At 52.0% G+C, this 11380-nt stretch overlaps 1 protein-coding gene across 1 annotated transcript in view; it reads left to right on the forward strand.

Moving 5' to 3' along the window:
• Positions 1–10302, forward strand: part of VCP (valosin containing protein) — a 32673-nt gene extending 22371 nt beyond the window's left edge. Inside the window, exons 8-17 of the mRNA XM_065407002.1 lie at positions 351–484; positions 731–866; positions 3447–3559; positions 4873–5037; positions 5156–5278; positions 6392–6604; positions 7552–7860; positions 8957–9112; positions 9484–9638; positions 10006–10302. Of these exons, the coding sequence (XP_065263074.1) occupies positions 351–484; positions 731–866; positions 3447–3559; positions 4873–5037; positions 5156–5278; positions 6392–6604; positions 7552–7860; positions 8957–9112; positions 9484–9638; positions 10006–10111 (1610 nt within the window). The 3' untranslated portion in view covers positions 10112–10302. The remainder of the gene's footprint in view (positions 1–350; positions 485–730; positions 867–3446; positions 3560–4872; positions 5038–5155; positions 5279–6391; positions 6605–7551; positions 7861–8956; positions 9113–9483; positions 9639–10005) is intronic.
• The last annotated feature ends 1078 nt before the right edge of the window (positions 10303–11380 follow it).

The raw sequence follows: 11380 nt of genomic DNA on the forward strand, positions 1-11380 counted from the left end.
CGGCCAGTGGGAAGAGGCGGCACATCTGGGTCTTCGGCGGCGGGTCCCTCAGTCCCTCTCGGAGGGAAGGATCCGCCGCCGAATTGCCACTGAGGAATGAAGCGGCATTTTTTTTTTTTTTTCCCTTCGCCGCTTGGGGCGGCAAAAAAGTCTGAGCCGGCCCTGTCTCTAGGCTGGTGTTAAAGGCGAGTAATCCCAGCCCTGACAGTTCCCGGGTCTGTTTCAAAGTACACATTCCTTTGCAGGTAGAAATGTAACGTTTTTGCTCTGAGTAATGAGCACCTCAGTCACAGGTCCTGTTGGTTACTTGTTGCTTCCCCAAACCCTGTCATCTTGCTGCTGTTTTCCAGGTCCTGAGATCATGAGCAAGCTGGCTGGTGAGTCTGAGAGCAATCTCAGGAAAGCTTTTGAGGAAGCTGAAAAAAATGCGCCTGCCATCATCTTCATTGATGAACTGGATGCCATTGCTCCAAAGAGAGAGAAGGTAAACAAGGAGCCCTGCTCCGGCATTCCCATGGGCAGTTTTAGCACCAGGACTTGAGTGTAGTGCAGAAGCAGCGTAGATGCATCACGCTAGCCTAGTGCTTCAGTTTCAGTCTGAATTGGGAAGAATCCAAAGACTGGGGCTGGCACAGAACAGTAGGTTTCCTTAGAGCTTGAGGATTTCACTAACGTTGCCGACCTGCTTCTGTGGGGTCTCTTGCTGATCTGCTGTTTTCTCTCTCTGTAGACGCATGGAGAGGTGGAACGTCGCATAGTGTCTCAGCTGCTGACTCTTATGGATGGCCTGAAGCAGAGAGCACATGTGATTGTTATGGCAGCTACCAACAGACCTAACAGCATTGACCCTGCACTCAGGCGATTCGGTAACTGAGCTTTGCTGCCTTTTTGTTGGTGCATCCAGTGCTTTGTTACAGGTGGCACTTGAGTGTTCCTCGGTTAGGGCTGTGAAATGATTGATTAGACATTAGCATGTGCCCGATAACTTTGTAGGTCTGATTAACAACTTGCTGACTCATATCTTCAGAGCTCACAGGAAACTCATTTCTGGCTTCCACCAGTTGGTATCGCACGCTGTGCCGCAGGGTTAAAAACAGCAGAAATTGCAAAATGCTATAATGATGGTCACTCCTGCGCTAAGGCAAGCCCCTGTCTGAAGTGGCCATTTACTATTAAACAAAACTCGACTGGAAACCTTGAGGGTGCTTTAAAGACCACCTCTTCTAGCTGGTCACTTCAGACAGCTTCGTCCCTTAACTTGTTGTAAGCCCCAAATTGTCCTACCTTAAATTTAAGTGTTGAGACATGTCCAGTGAATTTTCAAAACTTTGTGCCAAGAATGAATGTCCAATTTGCACGAGCAGTTGCTGCAGCTGCAGATTGGTGGAACTTGCCTGGGCAAATGGCCAGCTAAATGCACAACTAGCCATCTGAGTGCACAGTTATGGTGACACTGTGCAGTTGTGGCATGTTTACATTTTTGCATGTGACTATTAATTTTTATTGCAGTAGTGGCAGCCAGGGATCGGGGCTCTTTCATGGTCAGCACTGTAACACCCTTCATACATAGCTTAGATGCTACAGTGATAGGCATTCTAGAAAGTCATGAGAGAGATTTAAATCTGCCTCTAAATATTTGAACAGTCCCTACCTGTGCTGTGCATGCATGGGTAGAAATGAAAAAGGAGCCATGCTGGTAAACTGGGTGTAAGCAAACAATATCTGTTTTAATGCAGCTAAATGTATTCATCTGGAAACAAAGAATGTAGGCCAGATTTATGGGATGCGTGACTTCTCTCCTGGGAAGCAGTGACTCTGGAAAAGATTTGGGGGGGATGGTGGATAATCAGCTGAACATGGGCTCCCAATGTGACTGGCCAAAAGAGCAAATGCGATCCTGGGATGCGTACAGGGGAATCTGGAGTAGGAGCCGAGCGGTTATTTTACCATCTCTATCTGGCACTGGCGCAACCGCTGCTGGAATCCTGTGTCCTGTTCTGGTGCCCACAGTTCAAGCAGGATGTCGATAAATTGCAGAGGGTTCAGAGAAGAGCCAGGAGAATGATTAAAGACTTAGAAAACCTGCCTCAGAGTGATAGACTCAGAGTCCAGTCGATTGAGCTTAACAAAGAGAAGGTGACGGGGTGATTTGATTACAATCTATAAGTATCTAATGGGGAACACATAATTAATAAAGGGCTCTGCAATCTAGCTGGGAAGGTTTAATGTGATCCAGTGAGTGGAAGTCAGACAAATTCAGACTGGAAATAAGGGTGAGAGTACCGTATATACTCGTTCATTACCCGTTTGTTTATAAGCCGACCCCCCAAAATGGATAGGTAAAAATAGCAAAAACTGTATGATCCTTTCATAAGTTTCAGGGGTTGGAAAACTTTGGTTCCCGGCCCATCAGGGTAAGCCGCTGGCGAGTCGGGATGTTTTGTTTACTTGGAGCGTCTGCAGGCACGGAGCCCCTCAGCTCCCTGTGGCCGCGGTTTGCTGTTCCCAGCCAATGGGAGCTGCGGGAAGTGGCGCGTCCTGCAGCTCCCATTGGCAGCGGTTTGCCGTTCCCAGCCACAGGGAGCCGAGGGATGTGCTGGCCGCCGCTTCCTGCTGCCCCCATTGGCCTGGAGCGGCAAACCGCGGCCAGTGGGAGCTGCAATTGGCTGAACCTGCAGACGCGTCAGGTAAACAAACCGGCCCACCAGGCTGCTTACCCTGGCGGGCCGCGTGCCAAAGGTTGCCGATCCCTGTATTAGATATTCAATTCAATGATTCCATAGAGTTTAAAATCATCAAATTTTGTTGTAGACTCGTTTATAAGCTGACCCCCGCTCTTTGATGCAACACTTTTTTACCAAAAATATTCGGCTTATGAACAAGTATATACGGTAATTAACCATTGGAACAACTTACCCAGGGTTGTGGTGGAGTCTCCAGCGCTGCCCATTTTAAAAAAAGATGGGAAGTTTTTCTAAAAGTTCTAGGAATTACTGTGGGGCGGGTCTCTGGCCTGTGTCTTACAGGGGGCCAGACTAGATGATTGCAATGGGCCCTCCTGGCCTTGGAATCCACGTATCTGTGGTGCTGCTTCTGTCAGAAACAGAGCAGTGCTGGTGAGGGGGAGACTTACCTTCACCGAAGCGTAAATCACTCTAGAAAAATGACTGAACCAAGCAATGCTCCTCAACATTTAGCAATCCTGACTTCTAATCAAACCACTGCTCTCACTTGCCCTGACTGGCTGAATCTCTCCCTCACTCCCCGATCTCTCTTGGGTTTTTTAAAGCATCCATCACTGTAGTTCAAAGTACTGGCACCTCCTGGAACACGTGGACAGTCCTCACTTTGCTTTTCAGTGGGACCACGGGCAGGGGAATGCTGTAATCAGAGCTTACCCACTTCCAGAGAATTCGGCAGCTAGGTGTGTGTTTTGTGCTCCCCAGGTCGCTTTGACAGAGAGGTAGATATCGGTATCCCTGATGCCACCGGCCGCCTGGAGATTCTGCAGATCCACACAAAGAATATGAAACTGGCTGACGATGTTGATCTGGAGCAGGTTGGTAGCATGCTTTCTGGGAAAGCCTCTGTTGTACCCGCACATCGGTGTTCTCATTAAGGAGTTACGTGATGGATGAATTGTTGCAGTTACGGTGATGTAATTTATTCATGGGATTGATAGGGCAGGAAACTGGAGAAGCAGGGAATCTTTGGCCTTAATTCTACCCAGCCGGCTTGTGACGAAAAGTCACTGCCTTGCGAAAGTGGCGTGGCTGCATAAGAACGTATGAATGGTCACATTGGGTCAGACCAATGGTCCATCTAGCCCGGTATCCTGTTTCCAACTATGGCCAGTGCCAGGTGCTTCAGAGGGAATGAACAGAACAGGGCAATTACCGAGTGATCCATCCCCTGCCGTCCAGTCCCAGCACCTGAGCTTAGGGACACCCAGAGCATGGGGTGCATCCCTGACCATCTTGTCTAATAGTTGATGGACCTATCCTCCAGGAACTTATCTGATTCTTCTTTGAACCCACTTATACTTGTGGCCTTCCCAACATCCCCTGGCAACGAGTTCCACAGGTTGACTGTGCGTTGTGTGAAGAAATACTTCCTTTTGTTTGTTTTAAACCTGCTAAACCTGTTAATTTCATTGGGTGACCCCTGGTGCTTGTGTTATGTGAAGGAGTAAATAACACTTCCCTATTCACTTTCTCTACACCAGTCATGATTTTACTGACCTCTCTCATATCCCCCCCGTAGTCGCACACCATTGGTTTATATAGTGACATCATGATATTTTTGTCTTATTATCTGACCTTTTCCTAATGGTTCCTAACATTCTGACTGCTGCTGCACATTGAACAGATGTTTTCAGAGAACTAGTGGGAACAGCTAATTTTGATCCATCATTTTATCTTTAGAGTTGTGGTTTTGTTCCCCAATATGCACAAATTGCTCTTAGGCCAGTTGGAGGAGTGTTGTGCTACCATATCTTCAGAGTCCCCGAGTTGGCAGTCTTCTGAAAAGCCAAGAATCACAGACTGAGTTATCTGAGTGTTTGGCAGTGCGTACGGGAAGTGGTGCAGTGCGCTTGCAGTATCGGTCCTGTGGATAGAGGACTCCTATCTCCAGGGCTGTCATTTTGCCCCCTTACTGAATTACTCCTAGCTCCGATCCCCTATGAAACGTAGCTGCTCCCTGCCTGCCGGCTGGGGTGCTGTATGCTCCTCCTGAACTTACAGCAAAGCATCAAGGTTCACCACAGGGTGACTGCATATCTTGCTGGCTGCACTCTTGGGCAGAAACGTGGGGCCCAAATTCTGCCAGTGTGATGTGTTTGGTAAGTCACGGATGATGCTTTGCTTTCAGGTGGCCAATGAGACCCACGGCCATGTTGGTGCTGACTTGGCTGCTCTTTGCTCCGAAGCTGCTCTTCAGGCCATCAGGAAGAAGATGGATCTCATAGACCTGGAGGATGAAACTATAGATGCTGAAGTGATGAATTCACTGGCCGTGACCATGGATGACTTCAGGGTAATGCAGAAATGCTCAGTTTGCTGCTGGCACAAGTCTGTCTCCCTGTTCATTACTGTCTTAGAACAGGTGAATAGAGCATGTAATTCATGTGTCACCCTTTCTCTCCTGGTGCTAGTGGGCTCTGAGCCAGAGCAACCCCTCAGCTCTGCGGGAGACCGTGGTGGAGGTGCCGCAGGTTACCTGGGAAGATATTGGTGGTCTAGAAGATGTCAAGAGAGAACTCCAGGAGCTTGTGCAGGTGAGGGCTGGTGTGAGCGATTCCTGTCGGCTAAATTGCTTAATTAAAAAATCTACTGAGAGATGCCAGCGTGGGCTGCAAATGGAGATGTTTACCGAAAAAGGGGTTCTGATCAGTCTTAATCCCACAGGCCACCTCTTCCCAAACATTTTCACATGGATTCTGATTTCCTCACACTTGACTGTAAACTTCATGCTGCTTCCTGTCAGTTTTAACACTGTGGTGTGCACGGGGAGACAGGAGGGCTGTGCACATGATGGGGGGAACGTTGCGTTGTTCGGTCTTGTTCTGAGTTGTGTCTACACTGAGCGGTCTCGGCAGATCTTGTCTTGGTGCTAGTGGTGGAAATGCTATTGTGGATGGGCACTAGAGATCTTATGTCATCTGGGCTGCTCAGAGACCAAGAGTGGGAAAATTGCTGAGGTCTCAGTGTAGCCAAGACCTTCGTATCCGAGAAACTAAATGCCGAAAGAAGGTGCTGGTTCTGCGCTGTCAGGGAGTGTGGCATGTTTGATCAAGGGCTTTCTACGATTGTGAAGTTTTTCCCACGAAGAGACGCTGGAAATGCTCTTCTCTGTTAGCCCTGAGATGCCAGGATCAGGGCGGTCTTGACGTGCCCCTGTCTTTGGCTGCAGGCCACTGTCTGCAGGGCAGATGCTGAAGACCCATCTCCGCCCTTTTATGAAATATAAATTGGAGACTCTTATCCCCTCTTGTTTTCTGGTTTTAATCCATCCCAAGTTAGTGTTAACCAAAGGCTAGCCCTGGTGAATTGGTGGGTCTGTCCAGTTTCTGGTGGACATCACTGTCTCAGGAGAGAGACCCTGGCTGAGTGGGCCTCTCTCAGTGCAGTCCCTGCAGGGCGGGGATGAGGCACAATGTGCAGGAAGCTTGCCCTGCTGCTAACCAGGCAGTGCCTGGCCTGGGGATAAAGAGGCTCTTACTGTTGCTGAATGGCATTAGACATCGGCTTGAAAACAGCGTTAGAATCTAGCAGGCAGAACCCTTTGAGTTTTGGAGCTTCAGGCCTCCCAGCTGGCAGGGTCAAGGTGTGATCCTTTGGTCGGGGTCATTATTCACTGAGGGCTGATGCTAGATTTCTCCCTGCTCTAGTATCCTGTGGAGCACCCAGACAAATTCCTCAAATTCGGCATGACTCCATCCAAAGGGGTCCTGTTCTATGGGCCACCTGGCTGTGGTAAGACACTGCTGGCTAAAGCCATTGCCAACGAATGCCAGGCCAACTTCATCTCCATCAAGGGGCCAGAGCTTCTCACCATGTGGTTTGGCGAGTCTGAAGCCAACGTGCGTGAGATCTTTGACAAGGTAAGCAGCTTTGTTTCCTAACAAGGGTTTTAATGTTCGGTCCCATCTCCAGAGCATCACCTGTGCTGAGCTAGCCTGGCAGCCTGCTGACCCCAGCGCTATTGTGATTTTGTCATGTGATCAGGTGTTGCCTCCTCGTGTCGTGAGCACACCCCATGTTCCTAATGTTAGAAAACTAATGACCCTTCCCAATAGTGTGAGTCACATAGCTGTAATAGGCTTGCTCCTGCTGCTGCCTGAGCCTGTTGGGAGATAGATGCTCAGATATCTGGCGATGGGTGCAGGGTAAGGACCAGAATAGAAGGGAAGCAGGGTTGTTGAAAGGTAACCCCCCACCCCCATAGAGCTCTGTTACATGGGACGTTCCATTAGCAGGTTTCTAGAAGGCAGAGAGTAGCTAAAGGGTGGTTAGTCTGTCAGGGTCTGTTTTCAAGGTCCTCAGCCTTGTCCAGCAATACACCCAGCTTAGGGAGGCCACCCACCTTCATCAATGTCTCGTTCTTCGGTGGAAATGTGAGCCTGTGCCCGAGCTGCATGCTTGTCTTGGGAGTCTGCTTTCGGAGCATGTTGCCTGGCTGTGGGAATGGGGAGTTGGAAGGGGAGTGAAATCTCATGCAGGAAGAGCGCCAGTCCAGCCAGAATACTTCCCAGCTTTTCTCTAGGCCTGGGAGTCTCCAACATTCTGCTAGTTCACGTTGCTCCCAGTTCTTGGGGAAACGCCTCAGTCCATTGAGCGTAAGCGTTTGTGATGTAAATCTGGGACAGCCCCAGAGCTGCTGGTCTAAGCTGCCCTGAGGTCCCGCAGCATCCCAGCACCTCTCCATGTATGATGAGAGGGGGCTTTTATTTGTCTGTCAAAGGCCAGGAGATGCTTCAGGTGAATTCTGGTGTGATCCTGGCACTTGCTGTTAGTGCACAAAGGAACTGTGTGTGTTTGCCTTGTGCAGGCCCGCCAAGCCGCGCCCTGCGTGCTCTTCTTTGATGAGCTGGACTCCATCGCAAAGGCTCGAGGTGGGAACATCGGGGATGGTGGTGGCGCCGCAGACCGTGTCATTAACCAGATTCTGACAGAGATGGATGGCATGTCCACCAAGAAGAACGTCTTCATCATCGGTGCTACCAACAGGCCAGACATCATTGACCCGGCCATCCTGCGTCCTGGCCGCCTGGATCAGCTCATCTATATCCCCCTGCCTGATGAGAAGTCACGAATCGCCATCCTCAAGGCCAACCTGAGGAAGTCCCCCGTTGCCAAGGCAAGGCCCGAGCTCTTTGACCAAGGCTGTGGTGTTCTTGGGGTTTGGTGAAAATGGACCCCAAAGGAGCAAGGGGAATGGCAGAGAGGCGACTGCTGCTGTTACAACATGAGCTTCAATCCCTGCCGTTGGGGGATGGGGAGGGAGGGTGGAGTTTGGAGTCCGAATGCCAGTGACTCCTTGGGTGTAAGTGGCAGCTCCTTAAAATACAGCCACCCTTAATGGCTGCCACCCTCCCCCAACACCTCTAAAGCCTGACCCAGTGCATTCTGGGAAGGGGACGAGCTGAGGCTGGTTCAAGAGAACCAGATTCTCTCTTGTGAACACAAAACGGGAGAGGGAAATGGAGCGAGAGCCACAAAGGTTAATTGATGGAGCCCATTCACTGAGCTCAGGCTGTAGGCAACGGAGCCACTGTGCCTGCCTCAAGGAGGCAAACCGAACAGAGCAGCCCTGTCCTGGAGCGAAGGGCTGGATTCCCTGATCGAGAGCATACCTTTCCTGTGGGGTATGGCTGGCTGGAGGGTGAGGACTGAAATGGTGTATTGCTCTGAGCAGCTTGGGGGGACTTCAAATGGGGTTCTCAAGCCTTGCTTCTCTCCGTGCCCTCAGGGGTGTCACTGCTGCTCTCGGGGTGCAGATGGGTCCCTAGGCAGTCACATGACCCGTGCCCTTCCTTACCCAAGGGCAGCATTTCCATAGTGCTCTGGCGCTGAGCTGGGCTCCCACGCTCCCCTGTGGCTTTGCAGTTCTGACGCTGTGACTTCGGGGCTTTGCTGGATGCAGCCTAACGTTGCTTCAGGTGATGCCCAGCACTGACATCTGAACAAAGGGCCCCGACCCCTGGAGCCATGCTGCGTCCAGCTGCCTTTCCTGGTGGGGAGAGCAGTACAGAGGCACCTGGTGCTGCCTGTCCAGGTTCTGGTTGGGCACAGGGGGGAGGGTGGGCCTGCCTGTGCCCAAAGCTGAGCTGTAGGATCTTCCCGCTACTGGCTAATTCTAGGAGGGCAGTCTGTTGCCTCGATGGCCCATGACCCCTTGGTATTAGCTGACAGTGTAACATGTAAAGAATGGGCCTTCCTGATTTCCCCCACAGGATGTGGACCTGGAGTTCCTGGCGAAGATGACCAACGGCTTTTCGGGAGCTGACCTGACCGAGATCTGCCAGCGTGCCTGCAAACTGGCCATTCGCGAGTCCATTGAGAACGAGATCCGGCGAGAGCGCGAGAGGCAGACCAACCCTTCTGCCATGGTGAGTGAGGCTGCGTCTGTGCCGCTAGAGAGAGCCGAGACATGGCTGTCTCCAGGCTGCGGGCGCAGATCTCCCCGTGCACCCCAGGGCGGTGGGCGTTTCCCAGCCACGGGGCGGGGCACTGAACGTGGTCAGATGAGGTGCCCTTCACAGCAGGTGGGTGCTTCGCTCTTGGCTAGGCTCTCCCACTGCCCTGGGGACCCTCCCCTGGGGTGAGGTCACTTCTCTGCTGCAGTTTCCAGTCGCTCCCGCTGGCTGTATCGAGCATTAACCAAAGCGGAGCTCTTGGGTGCTTGGCTGGAGACAAAGTGCTGTTTGCAGTGGAGCTTGGGTGCAGGGTGAGCCGTGGTTTTGTCTCTGCTGCGTTGCAGGAGGTGGAGGAGGACGACCCGGTTCCGGAGATCCGCAGGGATCACTTTGAGGAGGCCATGCGCTTTGCTCGCCGCTCTGTCAGTGACAACGACATCAGGAAATACGAGATGTTTGCACAGACTCTACAGCAAAGCCGCGGCTTCGGCAGCTTCAGGTAACTCAGGAGGCAGGCGTTAGCGGGTCCCTAAGGATGAGCTGCTTCAGGTGTGTCCTAGTGTTTGGGGAACTCTCCGTTCGCCCAGCAGTCTGTCACTCAATTCCTGTCTAAGCCACATGTTGTTAACCAGCACCTGGGCCCACCGCAGGGGCAGGCACGTTGTAAAGCGCTGTGGGACTTGCTTGGAAAGCCAGAGCTGTAGGTCTCTGTTTCTGCCTGCGTTTAAAAACAAAAACAAACACTTCTCAGCAATGTAAGCGGGGAGCCCAATCTCCTCCATTTGTCTCTGAGCCGGGGACTGGCGTGGCGGGGAAGGCGGCGGCCGTTGGGCGGAGCTTGACTGGTGTTTCTCTGCTCTGTGCAGATTCCCGTCAGGTAACCAGGGTGGCGCTGGCCCGAGCCAAGGCCCAGGCAGTGGCAGCGGAGGGAACGTGTACAGCGAAGACAATGACGACGATCTCTATGGTTAACTTGCTGCCCTCTGCGGACCAAACTCCAGACCAGGCCATGTTGTGCAGGGAAATTCCAACATTCAATGGACTCTCGGCTTCTTCATTCCTCAGTCAGAACAGTGTAGCTGCACGTCAGACTTTGTACAGGGGTGTCTGTTGCAAACACAATAAATTACAAACCGGTGTCGTTTGGGAGGCAGACAGTGAATTAACCAGGAGGGGAACTGACTTAATTTCTGAGAAATTTCTGTTCTAGTTTATGTGGCAGAATCAGCAGCTTTAGCAAAGGGTACAACGCTAGCCTGTATAAAAACCACAAAAATAATAAAAAAACAAAAAAAAATCCCATAAAATTCCAATCAGGCCACAGCCCTTCGTTTGTGTGACACGCCCGCTGCGTAGCCAGCTCCATCACCTCCAGCTTCTGCGTCTCACTCACTTCCCTGGGCCTTTTCACCCCCCTTCCCTGGGCTTGGCTGGGAAAAATCTAGCTGTGTGGGGGCGTAGTGAATGTTTGGAAAATAAACTTGCCTGCTCGCAAGCGGCTTCTAACCCAACCCCAGTGAACGTTGAGTAAAAGTGGCCCCCGGGGAATGGCAGGTGCTGAATGTTCCTTCTCAAAGTGGGGGTGAGGCTGCAGCTCGTCCCAGCTGGGACCTGTGTTCGGAGCAGTGTCCCTGTCCGTCCTCTGAGCTCCCATGGGCCAGCCTTTCGGAGCTGTCAGCCTGCTGTCGATGTGACTGCCTGCGCCCCCAGCTAGCTGGCTGGGTTCGATGCATCTCACTGGGTGCTCACTGGGTGCTCACTGGGTGCTTCAGCATCTTCCTTGCTGCCCCACGCTTGTCAGGCTGCAGGGCCGGTCGCACTCGCAGAGGGACCCATCTTCCCCTTGGCCTGAAACCAAATCCAGCCAGGCCCTTGTATGTCCGGGAAGGGTTTAGTTCTTAGCTGCCCAGCGCGCTCTCATTGTTCCTCTTACCAGCCCACCAGGGCGTCCTTTCTTCGGCTTGGGTGTCCTCCCTCTGCTGGGCTTGTCCTCCCCTCTTCCGGCAGCGCAATGAGATGGACAAGCCCCCTGTGTCCTGCTGTTTCACTTTGCAGTGCCTTAGACGGGGAGAGCCCTGGAGCAGCCTGCCCCTTCCAGCGCATGCCATGGGATCAGAGTGCAGAGGGCTGGCTGTGGTAGAACTGGAGAAGGGTGTGGCTCCTACTGTGCTCTGGTTCTTGAGTTCTTTACTCTTACTGTGGGCAGAGAGAGCAGCCTTTGTTTCTCCACAAGCCTGATGC

The sequence above is a fragment of the Emys orbicularis genome, chromosome 6 (assembly GCF_028017835.1).
Source record: "Emys orbicularis isolate rEmyOrb1 chromosome 6, rEmyOrb1.hap1, whole genome shotgun sequence".
Lineage (NCBI taxonomy): Eukaryota > Metazoa > Chordata > Testudines > Emydidae > Emys > Emys orbicularis.